This window comes from Ictalurus furcatus, chromosome 19 (genome assembly GCF_023375685.1).
Source record: "Ictalurus furcatus strain D&B chromosome 19, Billie_1.0, whole genome shotgun sequence".
In the NCBI taxonomy this organism is placed as follows: domain Eukaryota; kingdom Metazoa; phylum Chordata; class Actinopteri; order Siluriformes; family Ictaluridae; genus Ictalurus; species Ictalurus furcatus.
The window spans coordinates 15,754,537-15,782,240 of NC_071273.1; the positions used below are offsets into that span (position 1 = coordinate 15,754,537).

General features: G+C 41.5%; 1 protein-coding gene across 3 annotated transcripts; it reads right to left on the bottom strand.

The window, feature by feature from the left end:
- Positions 1–292: 292 nt before the first annotated feature.
- pparaa (peroxisome proliferator-activated receptor alpha a) lies at positions 293–26,970 on the bottom strand. Of its 3 annotated transcripts, none has more exons than XM_053649755.1 (9): positions 26,757–26,969; positions 25,685–25,786; positions 25,390–25,555; positions 21,317–21,561; positions 19,760–19,917; positions 11,656–11,794; positions 10,516–10,715; positions 7,794–8,262; positions 293–2,126 (listed from the first exon to the last, which is right to left on the bottom strand). In XM_053649755.1, exons 2-9 carry the CDS (start codon positions 25,773–25,775, stop codon positions 1,882–1,884), a joined length of 1,713 nt encoding a protein of 570 aa, XP_053505730.1. In that variant the 5' UTR covers positions 25,776–25,786; positions 26,757–26,969; the 3' UTR covers positions 293–1,881. The 3 variants fall into 3 exon arrangements, with proteins under 3 accessions (XP_053505730.1, XP_053505732.1, XP_053505731.1); XM_053649756.1 differs by lacking the exon at positions 293–2,126 and adding an exon at positions 4,811–6,354 and having other exon boundaries at positions 26,757–26,970; XM_053649757.1 differs by lacking the exons at positions 25,390–25,555; positions 25,685–25,786 and having other exon boundaries at positions 26,757–26,968.
- Positions 26,971–27,704: the final 734 nt, after the last annotated feature.

A 27,704-nucleotide genomic window follows, 5' to 3' on the forward strand; every position in this document is an offset into this window, starting at 1 on the left:
TTAATCTATTCAGTCTGTATTATGTATGTCTATATGTTACTTAGTTAGTTTGTTAGCGTAACACAATGTTCAGGCGGACAACCAGTGTTTACGCTGAGCTTTACATCATCGCTACCCGGAAGTACTTAGTTTACATGTTGCGCAGATCATTGGAAAATGGCGTAAAGGCTTTGAGGTTTGGGACTGATTGCTAAAACAGAAGCGCAGGAAAATTTAGCACACAGACGCTTGAGCATATATTCACTCCATACACAACCTTTATTTATTTAAAGAATTAGATTTATTCATAATAGTATGTATATACATATTTATTTTTGGTTTGCAGATTCTAGACTGTTAAATTCTTGTAGGTTTTAATACAGAACTACTCTATTAGAGCACATTAATCAGTTTAACCACGGTTCCTTCACATACAAACACAATTTTTTTCTTTTTTCCCCCATAAAGAACAGCATTAAAACCAACAAAAAGCATTTATTCAAAAGCATTATAACCAATTTCCTTAAAATAAGTGCGTATATTAGTGTACCTGCTGTTACAGTGAGATGAGTAATCTATTCTAGTGTAAATCAGACTCTGACTCTCCCTGAGTATCTACACAATATATTTCCTGATACATATAATAATAAACAAACATTCAAATACTTTACTCCTGTGTAATTACTGAGCAGAACTGTAAATATAGCTTTTACCTTATTGTGCTATTACCACGCAAAAGGCTGGCAGTTTCAATTTTTACCTTTGAGACACTCATAAAGTAATCCCCCCCCCCCTTTTTTTCTTTCTTTTTTTTTTTTTTAACTACACAGGTTTCTTATTTCCAAAAATAAATAACATCCTTTGATAATAACAGCTGGAGTGCTATACACTCTGTACACTGTAGTACAAAACTACTATACATGGTCCTTTATGCCATTTAAAAAGAGGTATTGGTCCTACATGAGGGCTGTGTGGGTAGGCTGTATTCTAGCATGGCATGAAAATCACACTTCATATTCAGAACAGACTTATGAATACATTTTCCATGTGGCACATGCTGCTCTCAGAAAGCATTAAATAACTGTTCACGCAAATAAGTCCTAACAGTTTGTTTGAATTTGACAAAGGTATACATACAGTTGAGTGCAAATGTTTGTATCCCCTATGATACATTTTAATGGAAGAAATGTAATGTATCTATTCTATGATTTATCTACAACAAAAAAATAGAAAAAAGTAAACATGAAATGCAGTGTATCCAAGGAATCAGAAACATCAGGCAAAATGTACAGAAATGTTTGAGCATGACGATCTCCAAGCACAATCTGAAGAAAGGAGTCATCTAGGAGAGTCGCAACAGACGTGTCAAGAATAATGGGCAAAGATTGGGCTAGGTGGAGCCAATGTTAAAACTGACAGGATCCAAAAGCTGTTCACAGGCTATACAGGAGGCTGGAGGCAATTATAAAAACAAAAGGTGGCCCTACAAGTTAATGATTTTTTCCCCCATTTATTTATTTATTTATTTATTTTACTGTCAATATAGTAATATACATAATTTGGACATTTTAGTTAACGGACAAACATGCATGAAACGCAAGAAATGAAATGTCTGGCTACTAGTAAAATTTCTAAGGGTATGCAAACTTTGCACTCAGCTTTATAATTCCCTGTAGTGAATCCACAACATGTGGAGTAAAAGGCACTGCATACAACTACAGTCTTGCACGTTTGTCCACTGGGGCTGCATATTAGTGTACAACCATACAGTTTAATCAGTTAATCCACTAGCAGGTTAATCTGTTAATCCTCTTGTTGCAGTCCTGAAGATGGAGGACATTATTTAGGCATAGGCTACTTCACATCCTGCTACACCAACAACTCCACCCTGTAGTTCAATGTTCAGTACATATCCTTATAAATTTCCTGTAGTAGTGGATGGAGAGACGCGTCCTGTGTTTCTTTAATGTCCTGGACTAACTGTGCATGCTCTGTTACGAGCTGCCGAAGGTCAGCAAGTTTCTGCAGGAGTTTGGGGAAGAGCAAGGTGTCATCAGGGTGGTTGGTCTGCAGGTGGAGCCTCAGAGCATGAATGATACTTTCTTGAATGCATTCGACATGTGACACGTTTCCTAGTCCTGGTCGGTCTGCAAGAGTTGGGAGTGGGGGTGGGGGTTGTGGAGGCATAACAAAAGACAGAGAGAAATATAAAAATAGTGTAAGAGAAACGCTGAACATTATTTCTCCAGGTAAATTAATGACCGCATATAGAGTGTATTGCATGGCATGTTAAACAGGGATCCTGTGAAAGAAAGAGGGAGCATGTAGCAGGCTCTAGTTAAATTCTCAGGTCATACAGAACCCTGTGGGCTGCAGCTGGAGTAAACACTATTGGAAGCTGTGGATATTTTTGCTAAAGGAGAGCAAAAAAATCAGAAAAAGACACTGAGCCTGGCTATTATTGTGTAACCTTATTCAAACACCCACTCAGTACTGGAGATGAAAAACACAGAGAAGGAAAGCCCTCTCACACAGCTTATACTTGCAGCTCATCAAGTTCTCATAAATATGTACAATAATCAATTTCTCTGATAATAATAAAATACAAAATACAATAAAATTTAAAAAGCTAAATTAAACATTTTGACAGAATGTTTGCCAGAACCTCACATTTGTAAAAGTAACGCTGGTGCATCTATCAGTTCTGTTCTATCAAAAGTAAATTTGTTCAATTTTTAAATGCATTTTTGAATTCAGTTCAATTGAACACATTTCTTGCCCACTTGGAAAACGTTAGTCTGGGGTTCACTTTAATTGAACTCTACAAAAAATAGTAGAAAGTAAACATGAAATGCGGTGTATCCATCGGGCAAAATTTACAGAAATATTTGAGCATGACAATCTCCAAACATGATCTGAAGAAAGATGTCATCTAAAAAAGTCGCTACAGACGTGTCAAGAATAATGGGCAAAGATTGGGCTAGGTGGAGCCAATATTAAAACTGACAGGATCCAAAAGCTGTTCAGAGGCTATAAAGGAGGTAGGAGGGAATTATGAAGACAAAAGGTGGGCCTACATGTTAATGAAGCGAGATACAGTTTTTCATTTTGTTTTGTTTTTTAGTGTTAATATAGTAACATACATAATTTGGACATTTTAATTAATGGACAAACATATACAGTATCTCACAAAAGTGAGTACACCCCTCACATTTTTGTAAATATTTGATTATATCTTTTCATGTGACAACACGTGAAGAAATGACACTTTGCTACAATGTAAAGTAGTGAGTGTACAGCTTGTATAACAGTGTAAATTTGCTGTCCCCTCAAAATAACTCAACACACAGCCATTAATGTCTAAACCGCTGGCAACAAAAGTGAGTACACCCCTAAGTGAAAATGTCCAAATTGGGCCCAAAGTGTCAATATTTTGTGCGGCCACCATTATTTTCCAGCATTGCCTTAACCCTCTTGGGCATGGAGTTCACCAGAGCTTCACAGGTTGCCACTGAAGTCCTCTTCCACTCCTCCATGACGACATCACGGAGCTGGTGGATGTTAGAGACCTTGTGCTCCTCCACCTTCCGTTTGAGGATGCCCCACAGATGCTCAATAGGGTTTAGGTCTGGAGACATGCTTGGTCAGTCCATCACCTTAACCCTCAGCTTCTTTAGCAAGGCAGTGGTCATCTTGGAGGTGTGTTTGGGGTCGTTATCATGCTGGAATACTGCCCTGCAGCCCAGTCTCTGAAGGCATTCTGAAGTACATGTTGGCATTCATGGTTCCCTCAATGAATTGTAGCTTCCCAGTACCGGCAGCACTCATGCAGCCCCAGACCATGACACTCCCACCACCATGCTTGACTGTGGGCAAGACACACTTGTCTTTGTACTGCTCACCTGGTTGCCACCACACACGCTTGACACCATCTGAACCAAATAAGTTTATCTTGGTCTCATCAGACCACAGGACATGGTTCCAGTAATCCATGTACTCAGTCTGCTTGTCTTTAGCAAACTGTTTGCGGGCTTTCTTGTGCATCATCTTTAGAAGAGGCTCCCTTCTGGGATGACAGCCATGCAGACCAAATTGATGCAGTGTGCGGCGTATGGTCTGAGCACTGACAGGCTGACCCCCCACTCCTTCAACCTCTTCAGCAATGCTGGCAGCACTTATACGTCTATTTCCCAAACACAACCTCTGGATATGACGCTGAGCATGTGCACTCAACATCTTTGGTCAACCATGGCGAGGCCTGTTCTGATTGGAACCTGTCCTGTTAAACCATTGTATGGTCTTGGCCACTGTGCTGCAGCTCAGTGTCAGGGTCTTGGCAATCTTCTTATTGCCTAGGCCATCTTTATGTAGGGCAACAATTTTTTTTTTTCAGATCCTCAGAGAGTTCTTTGCCATGAGGTGCCATGTTGAACTTCCAGTGACCAGTATGAGGGAGTGTGAGAGCGATGACACCAAATTTAAAACACCTGCTCCCCATTCACACCTGAGACCTTGTAAGCTAACAAGTCTCATGACACCGGGGAGGGAAAAAGGCTAATTGGGCCCAATTTGGACATTTTCACTTAGGGGTGTACTCACTTTTGTTGCCAGCGGTTTAGAATTAATGGCTGTGTGTTGAGTTATTTTGAGGGGACAGCAAATTTACACTGTTACACAAGCTGTACACTCACTACTTTACATTGTAGCAAAGTGTCATTTCTTCAGTGTTCTCACATGAAAATATATAGTCAAATATTTACAAAAATGTGAGAGGTGTACTCACTTTTGTGAGATATTGTGTTACGATACAGGGAGGTGAGGCGGGAGCAGGTGCAGATCAGCGTCTTTATTTTTACACAGTAGACAAAACACAGGAAACGCGGTCTATACTGGACGAGATTAATGGGTTAAACATAGAACTGAAGTCAAGGCATGGAACGAGAACAGGACACGCAAACAAGACCGCTTAGCATGCGTAGCGTATTCACCATTACATTCAGGTTCAAATACTCATTCAATACTGCGTGAAGTGCACAGCATCACGAGGGGTTTAAATACCAAACACAATCAAACTAAAACACAGACACCTTGAGTAAATCAAGACACACTTCAAACATCAACCAATGCTTAAACAGGGGGAGAACCAAAACAAACAAAGGCGCGTGTCCATATACAAGAGTCTCGTGCACGCGCGCTCTCTAAAGCTGCTCATGCATGTCGATGCCGCAGTGCCATCTGTCGGCGGGAGCGTAACAGAACCCCCCTCCAACGAGCACCCCCCTGCAACGGCGGTCCAGGGCCCCCGTGTGAGCTGTCTCACGATGCATCTGAAAACAAGGTGGCCTTCGCCGGGCTGTAGACAGGCAGAGCACCACCCCGAGTGGAATTGAAACTTGGGGCGACGCCCCCGGCAGGGCTGTAACGCTGGGCGACATCCCCAGCGGGGCTGGAACGCTGAGGGCAGCAGGACAGGGCAGCAGGACAGCCTGCTCAGCAGAACAGGGCAGCAGGACAGCTTCCTCAGCAGGACAGGGCAGTGGGACAGCTTCCTCAGCAGGACAGAGCAGCGGGACAGCCTCCTCAGTAGAACAGGAGAGTGGAACAGCTTCTTCAGCAGAACAGGGCAGTGGAACAGCTTCTTCAGCAGAACAGGGCAGTGGAACAGCTTCTTCAGCAGGACAGGGCAGTGGAGCAGCTTCTTCAGCAGAACAGGGCAGTGGAACAGCTTCTCCAGCAGGACAGAGCAACGGGACAGCCTTCTCAGTAGAACAGGGCAGTGGAACAGCTTCCTCAGAGGAGCAGGACAGCAGGGCAGCTTTTTCGGTGGCAGAGACCTCCCCACGTCTCCGGCTGGAGCTCTGAGGTCACCCTGTTGACCTCAGGCGGAGGCTCCGAGGTCGCCACGTTAACCTCGGGCTGGGACTCTGGGGCTGCGACCTCTTGCTGCCTGCATTGTAGTGCACTGCAGTGTAGTCCCCCGGCAGCGGGAAGCCCCAGTAATTCGGGTAGCTCTGCTGCCTGCATATCGTGGTGTAGTTCCCCTGCAGTGGGAAGCCCCAGGAGTTCGGATAGCTCTGCTGCCTGCGTAGCGCAGCGTTGCTCCCTGGCAGCGGGAAGCCCCAGTAATCCGTGTAGCTTGGCTGCCCGCGTAGCACGGCATAGCTCTCCGGCAGCGGGGGCGGGGGAACTTGCGCGGGTGGCAACGTGGCGTGTGGCCCAGCTTGCTGCAGCGGCTTCAGAAGGCGTTTGATCTGAGCAAGATTCTTCGTTTATCTAGTTACTCTGTTCCCAGAACGATCGAGGCCACTTCTCAAACTCAGCAGCTTCGGCGCCGTTCATTTTGATCTGCTGCTTCCGCGTGGTGGGCGCAGTATTCTGTTATGATACAGGGAGGTAAGGCGGGAGCAGGTGCAGATCAGCGTCTTTATTTTTACACAGCAGACAAAACACAGGAAACACGGTCTATACTGGACAAGATTAACGGGTTAAACATAGAACTGAAGTCAAGGCATGGAACGAGAACAGGACACACAAACAAGACCGCTTAGCATGCGTAGTGTATTCACCATTACATTCAGGTTCAAATACTCATTCAATACTGCGCGAAGTGCACAGCAACACGAGGGGTTTAAATAACAAACACAATCAAACTAAAACACAGACACCTGGAGTAAATCAAGACACACCCTCGAACATCAACCAATGCTTAAACAGGGGGAGAACCAAAACAAACAAAGGTGCGTGTCCATATACAAGAGTCTCGTGCATGTCGACACCTCAGTGCCATCTGCCGGCGGGAGCGTAACATACTGTATGAAGCACAAGAAATGAAAAGTCTGGCTACTAGTAAAATTTCTAAGTGTATACAAATTCGAAGTGTAAAAGTGTAGGATAAGCGCTATGGAAAATATATAACATTTATTAAAGCCGGGCACAGCCTTGGCAAACTCTGTAAGCTGTGTAACCGTTTTCCATATTGTTTATCCTACACAGGGGCGCAGGGGAGCCTGGAGCCTATCCCAGGGAACTTGGGGCACAAGGCTGGGGACACCCTGGACGGGGCATCAACCCATCACAGGGCAGAACCACATACACAGTCACACACACGTTCACACACTACAGTGCACTGCCACTCAGCGAAACCTTCCTGCAGGTCCTAAGTGTCATATGAGGGTTTTGCTTTGCCTTTCAGTCCAGGATATGGGTAGTTCTTTTTGACAATTTTCTTGGTCTTCCAGATCATGCCTTTATTTCCACAGTTCCCCTTAATTGCAATTTCTTAATGACCCTTCAGACAGTGGAAATGGTGAGATGGAAGCAATTTGATATCTTTTATAGCCTTCCTTTGCTTTGTAGGCATCAATTGGCTCAGAGGAACCCATGGCACAAGGTTAGCACAAGGTTTGAAGAGTCAAAGAATTCATTATGGTTTAGAATTGTTGTTCCTAATGACACTTTTTGACCTGCCTAACAAGTTCTAATGAGTCAATTAAGGCCTAGTGACTTAATTAAGATTTGTTACTTTACAACTCGAAGGGTACTATTTTTTCTTTTTTTTTTAAGTTCATCAAATAGAAGTTTTTGCTTCTCTTCACTTCAAAAATCTACATTTTTTAAATTTAGCCACGGGTGCTCTGGCCAACTGTACCTAGTGTCTCCGGTTTTGCAAACACAGCAGAAGAGACAATCAAATTCTACAGTCAATACACAATTTGGAAGGAATTTGTTTGCGTGAACTCAAGCGTGACAATGCCCTATGACCGTGAACAGAATTTCTATTTCATGAAATATAAAGCACTTGCTCTGAGACTTACCTCCACAGCAGATTATGGCAGCCACAAACAGTGCCAGGTCACTGTCATCTAGCTCCAGAGCATTGAAGCGCATGGCGAACTGGAACTTGGACTCTATCATATCACTGAAAGGCTTGCGGAGGCTCTTAAGGAATTCACGGGTAATAAAGCCACTGCCCCGTGTCACCAGCATCCCGTCTTTGTTCATGCATGAGGCCAGCAGGGCAAAGAAAGCTTCATGCACACCATACTTCAACAGTGTCACCTGGTCATTTAGGTCGAGGCTGGGGAAGCCGGGCACAGCCTTGGCAAACTCGGTAAGCTGCGTGACCGTTTCAACCGAGATGTATTGACAGCAGTGGAAGAGGCGATCCTCAGTCTCCTGCCCCTGAACATTAAGTGCAAAGTCCTCCCTTCCCTCACTCAGCATCTGGGTGACCAGAACAGGCTGTGCCTGCTGTAGTGTGTCCAGGTCATGAATGACAAATGGCTGGTGAAAGCATTGCAGGGGTGAAAAAAACATGAAAGGATAATTACTAGTAGCAATAATGTAATAGATGGTGTAGTAAGCAGCAACTGTACACGCTCAGGGTGCACATATCATTCTTACTCCCTGATGTAACGACATGTTTCTTTAGTATTACTTTAGCCATTAAATAATTCATAATAGTTACAAAGTAATATGTTTTAAAAATAAGTGAATAATAAGCTGGAAATTTAGAGAGTTTAAGGCACATAGCTATGGAAAGCCTGCTATCATAAAGCATAAATAAAGATTTGAATACAAATTTGAAAAAATGTATATTAGGTTATTTTTTGAATTAGTTGAATGAATTAGTTTCATGAATACATACAGTCAAGTGAAAAATAAGTACATCCATTGGAAATTTTTTTTCTTTTAAACCGACATATTTGGACAAGAAAACATTTGATCCTCTTTGAAACAGTGCCTATTAATAAAGGTGATTCACTCTGTCAAAATGGATATTTTGTAGTAATGTTCACAACTGAAATGAACAAAAAAAAAAACCCACATTATTCACATGGAAAAAGTAAGTGTACCCCTAAATTTATCACACCTTCAAAACCATATAATTAGAATCAGGTGTTCAAGACTGTGTGCCAGTGATTAGAACCTGCTTAGGGAGTGCAGGTGGAACCTGTCTTATTTATATCCCTCTCATATCTAGTGTCTGGTGTTCCCTTTGTTATTGAGGTGTGTGGTGTCATCATGCCAAGATCTAAAGAGTTCTGTAAGGCCTTCAGAAAAAAAAGTTGTGGATGCCTATGAGTCTGGCAAGGGATTTAAAAAAGATCTCCAAATTATTTGAAATACATCATTCTACTGTAAAGAAAATAATCTACAAATGGTGAAGATTTCAAATGACCGCCAATTTGTCCAGGACTGGCCATCTCAGCAAATTCAGCCCAAGAGCAGACTGTCTGATGCTAAAAGAAGTCTCCAAGAACCCCAAAATTTCATCACAGGATCTGCTAGTAAGTCAAAGTACATGCTTCTACAATCAGAAAGAGATTGCACAAATCTGATCTGTATGGGAGGTGTGCCAGGAAAAAGCCTGTGCTGTCTGAAAAGAACATAAGAGCAAGACTACAGTTTGCCAATGAGTATATAGGCAAAGACCAGGGTCTCTCTGTCCAAAAGTTGAAGTTGAACTGAAAGTGGACCTTTCAACAGGATAATTATCCGAAGCACACTATCAAATCTATGGAGAGTTATGGAATGGCTTAGTCAAAACGCGGATCTGAATCCCATTGAAACGTTGTGGGATGATTTGAAATGGGCATTAGATGCAATAAAACCCTCAAACAACTGAAAAAATATTGCATGGAAGAGTAGTCAAAAATTCCCGCAAGCCGATGCCAGAGACTGATGGAAAATTATGCAAAACACCTACAAGAAGTTATTTCTGCTAAAGGGGGCATTACTAGCTTCTGAGGCCAAGGGTGTACTTACTTTTTCCACAGAAGAAATAACATCTATTGATATTTCTGTTGAATAAATGATTGAAAAAGCTAATGTTCCTTGTGGTTTCCTTAAAGTATATCAACGTCATTAATAGGCACCGTTTCAAAGATGATCAAATGTTTGCTTTCCAAATATGTCAAAAAAGTCAACAATTTCCATGGGGTGTAGTTATTTTTTTCACATGCCTGTACCTGTTTCATAATGTGCATGTAGGCTTAGCAGTTTGTTGTATCTCTATCTTAAAAGCCGAACCAGGTACAAAGGCTGCAAACTTTGGCTTAAGGTGATATATACATTAAATATATGACATTTTTATGAAATACATTATTACTCTTATTCATCCACTGGAAAGTAATACAGTATTAACACACTACATTTCCCACTTATTATTCAGCTCTTGAACTTAAAGCATATTGTTTAGTAACTACTATAAATACTATTCAGTAAATACAATGAAACTGATATAAACAGAAATGGAAATATATGTAGTTAAGCAAGTGAGGAATGCAAGTGCAGAAGCAGTTTGGGGAAAAAAAGACACTAGGTTGGACCAACTGTCTGCTGTATTGCTGTTCAGTTTGAAGCCAACAATAGGCTGATATAACCAGTAATAGAATGGAAGAACATGTATTGATTAATATTTATTAATACATATTAATATGTTCTATTAATATGTAGTGTTAAATCTATGAAATGGTATAAATGTGTGAAGAAAAATAACAGTAATGTGCAAATTAATGAACTTTTATTGCTCACTGGCATGTTGGTCTTGCCAGTGAGAAAGCCGCGTGCTTTAGCCTTGTTCAGGTGGAACTGTTTAAGATAGGCCTCGTGGATTTGGCTGGCCAGAGTCTTCCAGTCATCCAGCTGCGTCTTTCTCTCTTCTTTCTCAGGGATCTGCAGCTCTGCTCTGAGCTTCAGCTTCTCAGACTGTGGCATCCTCCCAAAACGAATTGCTATGACAAAGAAAAACACTATAGGTATGATTTCAGTCAAACATACACTGTCTCACATAAACAAAGGTAAGTGCATGCACATACACTAACTAACACACATTTACACAGCATACACATTGGCAGCCACACAAGCACACAGGAAACAAACTAGAGAAATGCACCATGTCACCATTCCTGGGAAGGGTACAAGTTGGCAGGTGGCTTAAGTAGGTGTGATATAAGCCTGGACTCAGTGTGAAGCCCTGTACATTGTGGAAGGTCACAAACCACTCCAGTGGCTGCACATGTCTGTATGTAAACTCTATATGCTCATGTACTGGTCAAGGGCGGTCTAGAGTACAGATAGGCAAAGGTCCATGCGGGAGGGGCTTTGTAGTGAAATATTTTCCCACACAACCAGAATGCTTTGTCCTTGATGAGTTGATGAGATCAAAGTCCTGTGGCAAAAGTGGCCAGTGTACCTCCACGTCATCCAGGTCATAGGTGCTTGAAAAAAAACAAAAACCTTTTTGTGTTTGTCTGCTGGCCCAAATTTGAGAGCTACAGCATCAGACCACATCTTCAGTATACAACGTCCAACTCAGAAAAATGTCAATGTCATGCTTATTTTATATAAAAATTGGGACCAGACACGGTGTATTTAAAATACACTGGCTCATTATTTTAAATATTTATTATATTGATTTTATGTTATTTTATTTTACCAAACAAAACTGATTATATAAAGTGAATTATGTTAATGTTTTAATGAAAAGTGATTCAGTGTGAATGATTACATTGTGTTTATCTACAAAGTGATTTGATGGAAACTCTACCACATATTATGACCAATAAAGTAATCAGAGGGCATACCCGGCTGTGTAATTATAGCATAAACCCATAAAAACGTGATGAAGCACTGTGTTAAAAGCCAGAGCCAATATGTACATAAAGCACTCACCGTTGTGGGACATGCCCACGGCGAGGCACTTGTGGAAACGGCAGTACTGGCACTTGTTCCGGTTCTTTTTCTGGATCTTACAGTGGCGCTCACATTTGTCATACTCCAGCTTCAGGCGTATGGTTCTCCTGAAGAAGCCCTACAAAGAATTCATACAGCTTTTCTTTACAGGTTAAAAAAGTGCTATATTAATGCAGACCATTTACCATTTAAAGTGTGTTAAAGATGTCTTGTTTTGATTTATAGGGTCAATTTCAATATCCTAGTAGTAAATTATAATCATAACATTCAGCATGTGTAGTAAATGATGATATGACAGGGTAGATTGCCTTTGTGATAAGGCATATTGTGCCATATGTGATTCACTGATTACCACACAATTGTCTTTATAAACAATCTCTCTTAGCAGTAAATACAATCTGAAGAAAACCGGAAGTATCCGCCCACAAACTAACGTGTTTAATTTCAAAGTCCAGTCATGATAGCTGAAACAGTGTCAAAGCTGAAGCCATTGTAACTGATCATGCTGTCAATATAACTACTTACTGTTATTACCAGAATTCTTATACAGTAACATACTGTACAGTTCAATATACAGTCCTAATATTAATTAATTTAGTTAGTTAGTTATTGTGCACACAAAATACAGTACTTCGTACCTCTGTATTTTATTTGGTATTTTACCTGTGTTTTAGTTTCCTTTACCTCTACTAACTTTGATTTAAATGACTGCTTTGCTGTTTCACTCACCTATGCAAAATTTCACTCGCCTTTTACTATTTATCCCATGGAAACTGAATGTGACAATAACTGGAAGTCAGAAAAATTGCATGAGACAATAAATTGAAATCAATCAAAACATGATTGACTGATTGCCTCTTTACATGGCTGCACTGCATGTTACTGTATGTACGTATGTACAGTATGTATCTATGTAATAACTAATGATCAAATAATGGCAGTGGAATCATGTTATGGGTAATGGCCACTATTTGAATGCTCTTGCCAACTGTGTCTAAGATCAGATAGTTGGGAAAGTTTAAGGCAAGGTCAGCAAGAGAAAAGTCAGATATATAGGAATTAGACACATTAATGTACAGTACAACCAACTGCACTTTAGCCTCTACCCAATTATGTAACAGTCATTTGAGCATAAAAGTTATGCTTTCTATGTACAGCTTGTGTATGCACATATGTGTAAGCTCCAGTGAGACTCACACCACTCCAGTCATGAGATATACATTTTTTAATTATTCATGTCAGCTGCCTAGCTACCACGTCACGGTTAAAAACCAGATGTCTTTGCGTCATAGGCATGAGTCACAAACACGGGAATGAACATGATGTAGAGAGTACACTGGGCTATAAACAGCTTGTCTGATACACAGCAATCATACCAGTAGCCAAAATAAGCCAGATACCAGGGTGCTAATATGACCATATCAAACATGCCTGTCCTTAAAGACCAGCCAAGTACACACTGTCTGGAGAACCGTTTGTGCTTGTCAATTCCTCAGTTGTACTTCAGTTGTAACATGAACCTGAGATGCACAAAAATAAAAATAAAAATATTCCAAGTCAAACTATAAAAACACATTTTTATCTCATCTAGAGATAGATGCGAGTTTGAAAACGGCTTTGCATCACACTTCCATGTGAACATAGTATGCACACTGCACAAGAATGTGACTGATGTTTCTATTAAATCTCAACAGCCCGGGATTTGATGACTCGTTGTAATCTGAGTTTAATCAAGTGTTTACAGAGCAAAGTTATTCCACGACCAAGTCTCTGTGACCCAAAATGTACATGGTATGCTTTTGCTTTGGTCAGTCGGGTGATGCTAGGGTTGCATTAAAAAGGCTACAATAACAACTGTGATGATTTAATACCAAAATAGTTATATACTTTTATCACAAAATCATACTTTTATCAGGAAATCAACAGAAAATAGAATTTCCTTTTGTACATGAGCCAGTGTTTCATAAAACGTAAAGACTGATACTTAGTTACAGTAAATGAGTGTTCATCTTTCAAACACACTAAATACACCATCACACTATGCATCCATACAGACAGTTATTACAGTGTATGAATTTGAATTAATGTGAGCTTGTGAATCAATACCTAACATTAACTGTATAACTATTGCTAAGCTCACCAATATCACAGTCATTTATGTTTAATTAAACAACAGTTAGAGTTGTATAAGAGTGCTATGTGTATCACTCCACTCACCTGTGTTCGCCACATAAAATAACACGTCCTATTACACGTCCTATTGCTACAGTAGAGTTAGTGATATCATCAGCGAACATGATACCTTTCAGGAATATAACTTTTGACTTCAACTATAAAAGTTTCCTCATTTGTAAGTCGCCTTGGATAAAAGCGTCTGCTAAGTGAATAAAAGTAAACGTAAACGTAAAGCTTGTCAGATTAAGATAAAAAGGAAGAAGGGATGCCAATTTCACTGGGTGCAACGTTTAACGGGAATGTACAAATCAATGTGAGCTAGCTAGTCAGCTCTTGGGCTATAAAATGATTATGGCTTGTTTGGGATTTATTTCCACTAGCGAAGCAAAAATATACAGAACATTTACCCATACTGTGTCAAATCCCTACGCTGAATCATAGCTGTACAAATATTCAGTATAACCACACTTGCACGTGCAATATTGCTTAATTAATTGAGAAAGACAAAATCATGATCGTGAGTAAAGCATGATTAATTATCCACAAGTCTTTTTCATCATATTATAAAACTAGATGTCACTGCCCTATTGAAAAATGATTTAAGACAGGTTTTCCACTAATATAAACTTAACATAACTGTGTTCATATTAACATATTAGAGTCAGGCTGTTTGGAAACATTTTACCTTAAGCTGCATTTACATTATAAAATTGGGGATGGAGGACACCATAAGTGACATATTAGAGGTATTAACATACCACTAAACTTGATTACTTCTATTTTTATATCTTTGTGGCAGTGGGAGCATGGTCAAGCGTCAGCTGTGGACGAGCAGGCGGCAGGTCGAACCGACAGGTAACACGTGATGAGTCTCACCTGTGTCTTATTACCGCCACTTTACTTATTTGTGTCTCTTTGTGCTTTCAGTCTCCCATAACTGCTGAGAAAGAGAGACAGCATGCGATATAGCTGGCGGAGCTTGCAAGACATGCATATACACACATGCTGGACGGAGAGAAAGTCGGAACGGACCCGTTTCTGAATTGTTTTGTTCAGGTTTTTTTTTTTTTTTTACAAGTGTGCTGAAATGCAAGTCTCCTGAGTCTTTCCCCACACCCTCACACCAGAATTCTACAGTGGTGCTGACACCCGGGATTGTGGAAGCCTCCCCACTCGACGAGATCGTCAAGGCCCTTGCCATCCTCCACCAAACCCAACACCAAGTGCTCCTCAGCCTGCACAATGAGCAGCAGCTTCGCTTCAAACCTCTCATACAGGAGCAGGCGGCGAGCTAGCAGGCACTCCAGAGGCTGCTTCAGCCCACCACATCTCCAGCTGTGTCCCATACCATTGGGCCACCCATGAGGCTCACGGACAATCCGGAGGCCTTCCTGGAGCTCTTCGAGTGTGTGGCAGGTGCATGGAACTGGCCGGAGGCTCTGCAACTCCTCCCCTTGATATCAGGGGAAGTCCAGCTTGCCACCAAGAGGCTGCTGCCACAGACACAGTCCCAGTGTGAAGAGGGTGGTCCTATAGCGTGTCAGCCGAACACCTCAGGAGCACTGCCAACGCTTCCTGTCGCTGCAGCTCCACAAGGTCGGCTGCCCCTTCACCTAAGTGCAGCAGCTGAAGGACTCCTGTCACCCGTGGTTGATGGCAGAGGTGTGGGATTCAAAACAGATCATCAAGGTGGTGAATACCATACAATAAAATTCTTTGATCAACTCCTGTGTCCCTGGACGAAGCTGTGCAGCTGGTAGAGGATCACTTGATGGCAATCACTAGTCCAGGTGTCTCCCTTTTCCCTTGCTCTCTCTTTCTTCCTTACTCCTCCCAGATCCCAGCTCCCTAACCGAGGTGCAGGGGCCCCAAAACCAACCCCCCAAACCTGGTTTCCTCCCATTTTCAGGATCAGTATTCCCTCATGGAATCAAGAGCAATAATCCAGATCCCTGACCACATATCAGCGAGTATACAAGGGAGTACAATTCAGGCCTTGGTGGACTCGTGTGTAACCCAACCACCATCCAAAGATTCAGTGCGGGGCATTGGGAAATGCACAGTTGGTGAAGGTGAGATGTGTGCACGGGGATGTTCACGAGTACCCGCTGGTGCCATTCATTATTAAATTATGGGGGCAAAAGCATAAAGTGGAGGTGGCGGTTAGTCCTTGCCTCACCCATCCACTAATTATTTTTCAGGCATTAGTGAGGTAAATATTTGTGGATGGGTCCTGCACGGTGTGGAATGTGAGTAGTGTTGGCTGTGGAGGCAGTGCCAGGGCCATTGATGTCAGCTCCATGTAAGGGGAACACGGAGATTCCCCTCGGAGCAGTCGCGTGATGAGGCCCAGACGAGACAAGCAAATTCAGCCTAATGTTACACTATCCCACCTGTATTTTTCACTTATTGAGGAAGGTTATATCGAGTGATGCAGGACAATCAAACTAAGAAGAGACAACCCAGTTGTTAGTACCGAAGAGCCGTAGGAAATTTCTGTTCCATGCAGCACATCATAATCCCTTGGCTGGGCATTTGGGGCAAGATAAAACACTAAGCTGTCTCATGGGCCAGTTTTATTGGCCGGACATTCACGGCAATGTTCACAGGTGGTGTGCAGCATGTTGCGAATGTCAGCTGGTGAATCCACTAGCCACCCAAAAAGCACCATTGTGGCCACTTTCGATGTCCCCTTTGAAAGAATTGGTATGGACCTCATCGGGCCATTAGAACGGACTGTACGAGGGCATCGGTTTGAGTTAGTTTTAGTGGACTATGCAACATCTCAGCACACAGAGTTGCGATGCACTCTTCCATGTTATCTCCCAAGTCGGGATCCCGAAAAAGATCCTGACTGACCAGGGCATGTCCTTTATGTCATGCACTCTTCGCAAACTGTACATATCAATTCGCATGAATTGGGATGGATGGGCTTGTCAAATGGTTTAATCAAATTTATACCGGTTACCTGAACACAAAAAAAATGTTGTTTGAGATGCTCAGGATAACTTAAGGCTATATTTGATATGGGAGTCATTGAGGAGTACCACAGTGATTGGAGCAGGCCGGTGGGCTTGTGGCCAAGACCAGCGGGCCGGTCTGTTTTTGTGTGGACTTTAGAAAAGTCAACATGATGTCTAAATTTGACGCATTCCCAGTGCCTTGCATTGTTGAATTACTCAATCAGTTAGGCACGGCTTGCTTTTATTCGACACAGGACATAACCAAGGGGTATTTGCAGATTCCCTTGACTCCATTATCCCAAGAGACCAATTTGTCACCCCTCCGTTTTTGGTTGTTTGGAGCCCCAACAACGTTTCAATATCTCATGGACAGAATCAGCCACCCACACAATGCATATGCTGCTGCTTATTTAGATGACATAATCATTCATAGTAATGATTGGCAACAGCATTTACAACATCTGAGGGCTGTCCTGACATCCTTGAGAGAGACAGGACTCAAAGCAAACCCAAAAAAGTGTGTAATTGGACGGGTGGAAGTACGTTATCTGGGCTTCCACTTGGGCCATGGGCAGGCGCGTCTCCAAATTGATAAAACAGCAGTGATTGCAGGCTGCTCGAGACCTAAGACCAAAAAGAGGGTGAGACAGTTCCTGAGGCTGGCTGGCTATTATCATAGGTTTGTAACTAATTTTTTGGATGTCACCAGCCAGCTGACTGACTTCACTAAAAAGGGAGTGCTGGATCCGCTCCAGTAGACGGATTGTGTGGCTTTCTGACAGGTAAAAGTGATTTTGTGTGGGGGCCTGCTGTTGCATTCTCCTGACTTTTCTCTCTCTTTTGCTCAACAGACTGACATGTCGGACAGAGGACTGGAGACCATTTTGTCCCAGGTTGTGGAGGTGGGGGAAGGCTCCATGCTGTACATCAGCCACAAGCTATCGGTAAGTGAGACCAAGTATAGCACGATGAAGAACGAGTGTCTGGCCATCAAGTCGTCAGTCTTTTCCCTCCGGTACTACCTACTGGGGGGCCTTTTACCCTCTGTTCTGATCACACCCTACTCCAGTGGCTCCACCGCATGAAGGATGCCAATGTGCGGTACACTCTGTGATATCTGGCGCTTCAGCTATTCAAATTCGAGGTGGTCCACAGACCGAGGGCGCAGATGGTGGTGGCGGATTACCTCTCAGCTGCAGCCCAGATGGCTCCCTGGCCTGCAGAGTATCTGCAGGTATCAGCACTTCATATTTAATACTTTTAAATACCATATTCAAGACATTTCCAAAAAAATGTAAGACCTGCATGTCACTTCAATCATGCTACACGATACATCAGCTATAATGGATTGTGTTCATGCATATACATCCATTTCTGGGTTTAAGTAAACTATAACAGGGTAAACATCTAAGGGGAATATGGGAGACTATAGCAAATATTCTTTTTGCATTAATATTTGTTCCAACAGTGAAAGAAAAGAAAACCCAGTATTTCCTTTCCATGATTTTCCAAGAGAGGGAAAAAAATACAGGGAGATGGATTACAGCAGTCAGAAGAGAACAAGATGTCAAATTTACCATCACTCCCTCAGCAGCTGTATTAGAAACCCCCTCGCAGCAGTGTTTACAAGTTTTTTTGTAATTTAATGTCAGGGTAATGTAATAGTAGTGTTATAAGTGTTAAAAGTAGTGTTATAAATATACATAAATTTTTGTAAAGAAGAAAATATACTTTATAATATTACTAATGCACTGAATAAGACTTAATAATAATAATAATAATAATAATAATACATTTTTATTTGGGGTACAAATAGTAATATAACAATTGTAATATATTTCTGAATTAATTCACTTTTATGTGCTTTTATTTTGGCGGAAAACCGTAGGAAGACATCCTTCCTAAAAAAAAAAACTGGCAACAGTTTTTTAAGATTCACTTCTCATTACCAATCAGGTGAAATGTTGTAAACCTATGCCCACAAAAATGTTTGAGATTACACTAATGTAAAACCAAAGCACAGACAGAGATGAAGATGATGTGGAGCGGCATTTACTGTGAACTGAGCCGCTCTAAAACACTGATGGGCCGCACACACACTCTGAGTCAACACATTCACATGGTTTACCATTTAAAACAGCAAAGAGCAAAAATAAAATCTAATTCTTCTCTATGGTGTCGGTTCGGTTGCATTTTTAAGACACCCTGGCCTGAGTTGGGCAGTGGGGGTATGTGGCAGCGGGTGTGTGGTCGAGTGTCAGCTGTGGATGGAGAGAAGGCAGGTCAAACCAGCAGATAATGCGTGATGATTCTCACCTGCGTCTTATTACCGCCAGTTTACATTACTCTTTGTGCTTTCAGTCTCCCGTAACCAGGGAGAGAGAGAGAGAGAGAGAGAGAGAGAGAGAGAGAGAGCACTGATGGAGCCTGATGAAAGCTGCGAATCCGGAATGGACCCTTTTATGAGTTGTTTTGGTTTTGTTGAGTTTTTAAAAGTGTGCTAAAAAGCACAGACTAAATAAATGCGAGCACTGTGCTCAGCTAAAATTCCACCTGTCTCACTTTTCCCTTGCTCTCTTACTCTCTCTCTCTTCCTTACTCCTCCCTTGGACCCAGCTCCCCAGAAGCGAGGTGCAGGGGCCCCCAAACCTGGTTTCCTCCCCACTGTTCCTCCAATTTTCAGGATCAGCATTCCCTCATGGAAGCAGGAGCAATGATCCAGATCCCTGTCTTTCTCCACACCCTCACACACCAGGGTGTGCTGTATTTTCTTGTTGTGCACTAAATGTCCCCACCAGGATAGGAATATCTGACCTTTTTGACCCTGTGGGAACATCTGGTTGGGAATTTTGAACTTGTGGGAACATCTGGTTGGTCCCCACGAGGAAAAATAGCTTGAAACATGAAACTGGTGTGTGTGTGTGTGTGTGTGTGCATCTGCTCACCTTGCACCCCTCACAGGCATGTACTCCATAGTGGAAGCCTGAGGCACGATCTGAACATATACGGCACTCAAGGTTTAGGGGGCTGGGGTTGATTTCATCCTGCCCTGTGACTGCTCCACAGACTGCTGAGGACGGACTAGAGGCTGGGCTCAAAACATCTAAGGACACACACACACACACACACATACACACACACACACACAAAAAAACAAGTTTAAAAATTTAATCACTGTGAATATAAAGAACAGTCTGGGACAATATAAATTACTGTACGCACTAGATGAACTCTGAGTTTAAATGCTTATTTTAAGAGTATTCCTCTATGTTCAATATGCATTCACATATTTCATGAAAAGTACAGCATCTGTTCTGTTTCTTTTTCAATGAAAACCCATCACTGTATATAACATTTGGAATGAGCGTTTCAGAAATTTATATGAAGGCAGCAGTCTTTTCAGAGTCTGTTTAACTCCCTATTCTCAGAATATCATGCAGTAATTCATTTTAAGGCATATTATTCAGTAACCACTATGAATCTTTCAGCAACTACAGTGAAACAAAAAATAGAACAGATTTTTTTATTTATTTATGAGAGTGAAGAGGGTAAGACCAGGGATGCAAACAGGTAAAGGGTAAAAAAAAAAAGGTGAGAACACCTGCCACAAGTAGTGGGGTCCGGGGCATGCTCAGCACGGAAATCTTTTTAAAAGATATTTGCTTTAGATATTTGCTTTGAGATGCAGTGAGCAGTCCATGGAGAACATGTGCTGTTGTCATGTTCACGCATGAGACATGTTTTCTTTTCTTTTATTGGTTTTTTATTACCTTGTATGTCCAAAACTGTCACTTTTTACGAAACGGAAAAAAAACCCCAAATTGTTTTAACATTTTGTCGCAACTTTTACCAAAATCTAGATTGAATACATTTAGCCAAAATCTCATGTTATAAAAGATGAAATGCTATGTACAGGCTATTTATGACAATATTGGCTGATCAGACGGCAATGCTAAGCTAAACTGCAAACTGTTTGCCCTCTCTCTCTTCGCCGTTTCCTCATCTCAGACCTCAAATACATAAATCCCTCTTATAGACATAGTTTTTAAAGTAAAGTGTAAAGAAAACGCTGTACTGATTGAAACAACCATTTCTTTATTTACCCTTGTAAGATCACCATTTACGTTCAGCTCTGCTGTATAGAAAAAAAAACACGATCAGCCGAACCGCGCTCCCCCCCGAACCCCAAACACTTTCTCATCGAATCTCACGCGAATCTCGTAGGTGACCTATTTTGATCTCAAAAAGGTGAATTTTCTCTGAAAGGTGAGGAGTTTGCATCTATGTAAGACCTACCAATGGGTCCCAATAGTTTCAGAGTTTATGGGCATGTCAAATAGTGTACTATAGTGATCTTAATTTAGAAAGAAATTACAAATAGTTGTATACCTTGAACTGACTCTTAAAAGCACTTTAAACCTACAATAGTAACACTTAAAATGCAGTTACAGTGTGTATGTTTATATGTGCTGTGTTCGGATGTGTGTTATACACATATTTACCGAGAGTAGCAGAGCTGTTGGAACTAGTGCTGGATTCCTGGAAGTCAGGCAGGCACAGCAAGTTGAAGGTGTCATCGCTGAAGGTTCGAGAGATGTCCTCTAGCTCCTCCATTTCCTTGATTAGCTCCCCACATAGAGGGCTGTCCAACACTATTTCCCCCGCTGAGGGCAACGGGCTGAATGGATTTGGCTTGTCTACCATGGTGTTGGGCCACGGGACTGCAAGCACTGGATCACTCATTAGACTGGAGAGAGAAGAAGAACAAGTTCAGATTACAAAGTTAATAAATAAAGAGTCCACCAAACAGTATAAACATCACATTTTGATTTGTCATGCCAAATGGCACAGATACCACAAAGGTTCAACAACCGCACATTCAACCAACCAAGACAGTGCAATCACAATAAGACATGGCCTTATCCATGGGTGAGATAGTTGGTAGGGAGACTTTGGCATGTTTGCTTTGAGATGCTCACTGTGTCAAACAGCGTATTGTCTTCAGAGTAAAAAACAAAGGAGTGGCAACATCTTATCTCACACACTGACCAAAGGTAATGGGGATACGCCAACATAGTAAAATAATTGTGATATAATAAAATAGATTTATTATCACAGGGTATGGCAGAAAATTTCCATTTTAGAGAAATTGTGACATTAGTTGCATGTGAACAGATCCTCTTATTGATTGTACTATTGATTATCACTATGCCTCTTCTCTTACACACATGCACAAGAGTACAAGGTGTTCCTAATTATATAACACACTGGACAATGTGTAAAATGTTCTTATAGGCATTACTACTATAATATCCATGCAAAAATATTACCATAATTTTATATCATGCTGAAGTTTATTTTATTGTGACATGTCTATCCTATAGCCAATAAAGGAAGAGCAAGTATCACATGACTACTGCTCAATGTAACTGGGTCACAGCTTGATGGAAAAGGTGTCATGATAACACCGACAATAAATATCAAACAGGAAAAGCGTTCTTCTGCCGCATCGTCTGACTGAAAGGCTTGGGCACTGCTCCTGTGTTTCCAGAGCTCTGTCCAGCCTGGGAAAAACCAACTGCAAGGGGTTCCAAACTCCTGTCTGCTCATTGCTCTGTACGATTCATATCATGTCAAGCTAGAAATCTTACCCAGCTGCTAACATCTTTCCTAATGCCGCTTTTAGAGCAATCCTAAAGGAGACCTAAAGCGACTGTTCTATGAACAGACGATTCTGAAGCTTCCACAGGAATACTAGCAGATATTCCCTGAGCCCGGCTGTGTCAAACATGCACAGACAAGTGTTGCCACATGCACTCTCACTGAGGAGCCACACAGGCAGACATCAGTTTTGGGAATGTAGGTCAGTGACTAGCGAGTATTGGGTGCCTAGTTTTTGTGCAGCCTCTCAAAAAGCCATGGTCTTGGAAAGAAAGAAAGAAAGAAAGAAAGAACGAAAGTAAGAACGAAAGTAAGCGTTAGCTTTATTATATTTAACCCCTGCTAGGTAAAGAGACCTTCCAACAAAGTCACAGTGACACAGTATTTCAATAATTGCCACTGTCATACAACCATCCTTCCCTTTCTTCTTCCCGCCTCATACACATGTTGGACCACATGTACACCATATGGAGCTATCTGCTTAGCAGCTGGTGTAAAGGGTAGGAACTTCATCTATTCTACCTTGGTGAGAGTATTTTTTTACATGGCAAGTGCTTCTTCTAATGAAACTAGACATCTAGCTTCAAGTTGTTTTTCCCTTGATAGTATTGCTGGGCTTCTTAGCTAGACAACTTGCTAGTTGATGATGTTCTACTGAGAGCTTATGATATTGCACTGCTTGTGGCATGCCCTGGCAATATGTTTGCCATATTATTTTAGAATTGGAACAATCAAAGTAATCTTCAAAAGTTCATCTCATCCCTCCTTTTTCCTAGCAGTGGAACACCTAGACCAGGATATGCGGTATATTACTAGTTTACGGACAGTGCCAAGTGCAATTAGCACAACACATTCTACTAGAAGTGTGCAAATCAACTCTGCAAACTCTGCCCTGTGTGTACTTAGTTTACTGGTAGAGGAACAGTGTGGTGGCCACGGGACACTAGAATTAGCTTCTTTTTACCAGTTCTGAGTGCAGCAGACACACTGTCAAGACAGCACAGGTCTGGGAAAGTGTCATTCTGCACGCAAGTCAACAAGGTCTACAGAATCCTACTTGTGGCCCTGACAGCTAGTGGTCAGAATACATTGATGGCTTCCTCCCAAAGAAGATCTGTTGTCCCACAACCAGATCACCTGTGTCTGTGAATGAGTTGAATGAATACATGGACCATATATGCCCTTCGGTGGAAACTGTTCTGTGAATGACATGCACCTCATTGGCTGGATCCAGTACATTGCATGATTTCCAATATACCAACTTTTCTTCAGGGACTGCTAGAGAGGGACTGCAAGTCCTAGACTAAAGGTGACAAAATCCCACACAAAATCTGGTGGTAATTGCAGCACACCATGGTATTATGAATGGCATCTCTCTGGGGACTTATAAATTTATTAAGAACATTCTGAAAGTGGTGATGCGTCTCCATCCTCCACAGAAAACCCTGCTGTGGTATCTCCCACTTGTGCTGCAGCCTCTTAAGGCCCTTCCTTACGGGTCTATATATGATGCCAAGCTGAAATAGGTTTCTCTGCCTTTTTGCTAACAATCACTTCAGAAAAAAGAGTGGGAGAACTTCATGCTATAGAGCTAAGCTCCCCTTGCATGCACTGGTGGTCAGAAGACTTTAGGGTGGCCTTGTGGTTAAGCTATGGATTTCTCCCTTTGGTCATATCACCCAATTTTGTAAATTTAATCGACTGACTTTGCAGTGGAGTCTAACATGCCAGGTGATCATACTCTGTGTCCAAAGCAGAGCACACGTGGCACCTGCCTTATGAAACGAAATTGTAGCCAAGTACAGGAAGGTCATCAACAGTGGAGAAGCATGCCCCCTGAAGCCAGTACAAACACTTCATTACTCAACAGCATACTGTAAATAACCTGCCAGTAACACATATCTACATCCTCCATAACCTAAACACACATCCACACCCTCCAGCACCTAATCTTCGGCTCTGCACGTCGATTAATTACATTACTGCAACTGCAACACATACTGTAATCATATCACAGCTAGCAATCAGAGTATCAGCTGTGTGCATAAGACAGCTGCTTAGGGTTCCTGTTTCACGCTTAAGCAAGAGGGAGGAGAACTGACCCACAACCAACACACACACACACACACACACACACACACACACACACGTGTTATTCCCAATGTGCAGCCAGCACAGGCTACGTGCTGAAGAGGAAGCAGGCTGTGGAGGGTTAGAGCTGAGAGGACTGGGAAAGTAATAAAGCTCCATTAAGCCCCTCTCTTCTCATTGTCCTCTCACGGCAGGTCTACGTTACTCTTCCTGAACAATAGCTGAGAAATATTTTTGGGACCACAGGAACAGGAAGACAATCAATGTCTCTGCAGTAAAAAACAACAACAATAAAAACATGCATGCTCCTTCTTTGAGATGACACTCCTCACTGATACAGGACGCTCTTTGATGTTGGAATAGCCGCTGGACATTATCTCAAAAGCATAATAAATGAACTTGTGCAAAACAGATTAATACAACACTGAGACTACAAGCAAAAGTATCTTGTACATGTAGACAACAGATTAACAGACTCAAAAACACACCAGACATCCATTAGTACACCTAAACACACAGTGCTGCTTTCTGCAGGGAACAAAAAAAGACATTTTCCAGTCAAATCTGTCTCATGGTCAATGTCTCACAGCTGGATGCAACATGAGACAGACAAGTGGAACCAACACAGAAATTGGTATGAAAGGTAAAAAAGGCAGGAATATATTCCTATATATTTTTTTGACTATTTTTTAGACTATAAAACTATAGCCCTAAAAAAACAGAAATCTCAATTTTACTGAAGATCCCTACGTTATAAAGATATATGTAAGACCCACAGATATCCCTCAGCACCAAGAGAGAGCAGAAGGAAATCAATGCTTACCAGATCACTCCACACGACTTTGTTCGAGCAGCAACAGCCAATAAATACGTCTGGCCCCAGCGGGGGCCAAAGTCCAAACCCCACACACAACTCTCCTGCCTCTCGCTGTGGAGCAGATTTCCTGGCACCTCACCAATCCAAGAGGGCAAGCCAGAAGCACTCACATCTGATAAAATGGACTTTTTTCTCAATATGTAGGAAGCGATAAACATGTAAGTGCATTCATGTCAACAACAAGAGAGGCTTGTCCTTAAACACCCCCTCATAGACATCTATTATAATATCCCGACTCTACCTGACACACAGTTCTCAGAAAAGTCCGTTTCAGTGATCTGAGAAACGAGAAAGAGCAGATAACTCTTTGGGGGCTGCGTAAAACAGACCATGCAGCTTCAGTCTGTAAAACATGTGTACAAACAGAAGTGCAGCAGGGGCAGTGTTACGCTTTTGTCTCACATTAACCTGGAGATACATTCAAGGTCACTGGAACATTCATTGTGCAAGAATCAACTAAGGTATGACATAGAAAAGGATTTTTTTTAAAAAAATAGTACAATCAACTGCAGTGATTCAAAAACAGTACAAGTGAAAATACATAAAAGAAAAGATTCATTGTAAACAGGATGGATGAGCTGAGCTAGGGGGTTTGATTCCCAGGGCCCTCAATGGACAAGACACTAAAGATACAGATGATTAAAAATATGGTCCAATGCATTAGTTTGTCAGAAAATCCAAAAGACATACTCGGGCCAGTGAGTGGGTATAAAGTTAGAAGATATCATGTGACGGCTAAAAGTGGCTTTAATCATAGCAGGGAGATAAAAGGAGTATTTGCAATGCTGCAAATTAAATTGATCAATAAAGATATAAAACTGACCTACAATACTACTACTACTACTACTATTACTACTACTATTAATAACAACAATAATAATAGCAGGCAATATAATTATATAATTTCAGTCATATAATTTTATGCCATTACTACTACTCATCTATCTGTCTATCTGTCTATCGATCTGTCTGTCTATCCATCCATCCATCCGTCCGTCCAGTGCAGATTCAAACCAATACCATACAAGGCAATGCTACCGTATAGAAAGCTGAGGCCAAAGTTGAACTGTTATGGCACTTAATGGACATTCATATGCAAACTTGTCTTGACATGCAAAGAAATGTATACATTTATATTAGATTAAAAAGAGAACAGACTCTTTTCTAAAAAACTAAAAACAAAACAAACTGTAGATACTAGCTCTCTTTTGAGTTGCAGTGAGCATTTAGAATCGAACTGTACTGATATCAATGATTCATATAATCTATTACAGTGACACACAAGCTCATTGCTGACCAAAATGCCCCACTACCTCAGTGAAGTTCATTTCGCTCAGTCCAAAGTCGCCATCCACCAGTCCCTCCAAACTGCCCCACCAGAGCTCCTATTTCCAGCCTCTTCGCCGCCGCTCCACTTCCGGTCAAACCCATCGGCGCATCCAATAAGCGAAGGACAACGGAGTGGTTGCTATGCGACGGCAACGTACCTTAGAGTATGTGATTACTGAGGAGGCATTCAGTGTTTCGGCGGTCAGGATGGCACAAGAAGTCAAATCATTGAGAAACTATATATATAAAAAAGAAGCTACACTAAGTAAAATGTACTATTTGTAAAATGTAAGATAAGCTGTAAAGTGTGAGTTACTCCAAAGACAGTTGCTTTGACTATCTTCTCAGTGTGAATAATAATAATCAGAGTTGGGTATAACTCTAACTCTGATCACAACAATTACTTTTTCTGATAACGAAGCAATGTAACGCGTTACATTTTAAATTGATGTCATTTGATTACAGTTACTGATATCAATAACATTATGTTACTTGTGTTACAAATGTATTGTTAAGAAAACATTATTAAGTCAAATGTATTTTTAAAATAAATCAAGTTTTGCACGGCTGCCAGGGGTGTAACCTGGCCTGGGCATTAGGGGCTGTAGCACTGAAGATTTTTTCTTTAGCCCTGAATAATTCTCTACGTGAGCGGTTTGTCACTATGTAACTGAACGTCAGTAAAAGAAGACAGCAGTGTTGTAACTTTATATCTTCAGTGAATGGAGGAGACCAATCAGACAGGGTTTACAGGAAAATACGTGGAAATACTCGAGTCTTATTGGCTGACAGATATCAATTCTAACAAACACTAGCTCATACAGTCAGTGTGAGGAAAAATGGATATACCCAGATTTATTATTATTATTATTATTATTATTATTATTATTATTATTATTATTTTAAAACCAGTAAATGGGTTGAAACTGAAA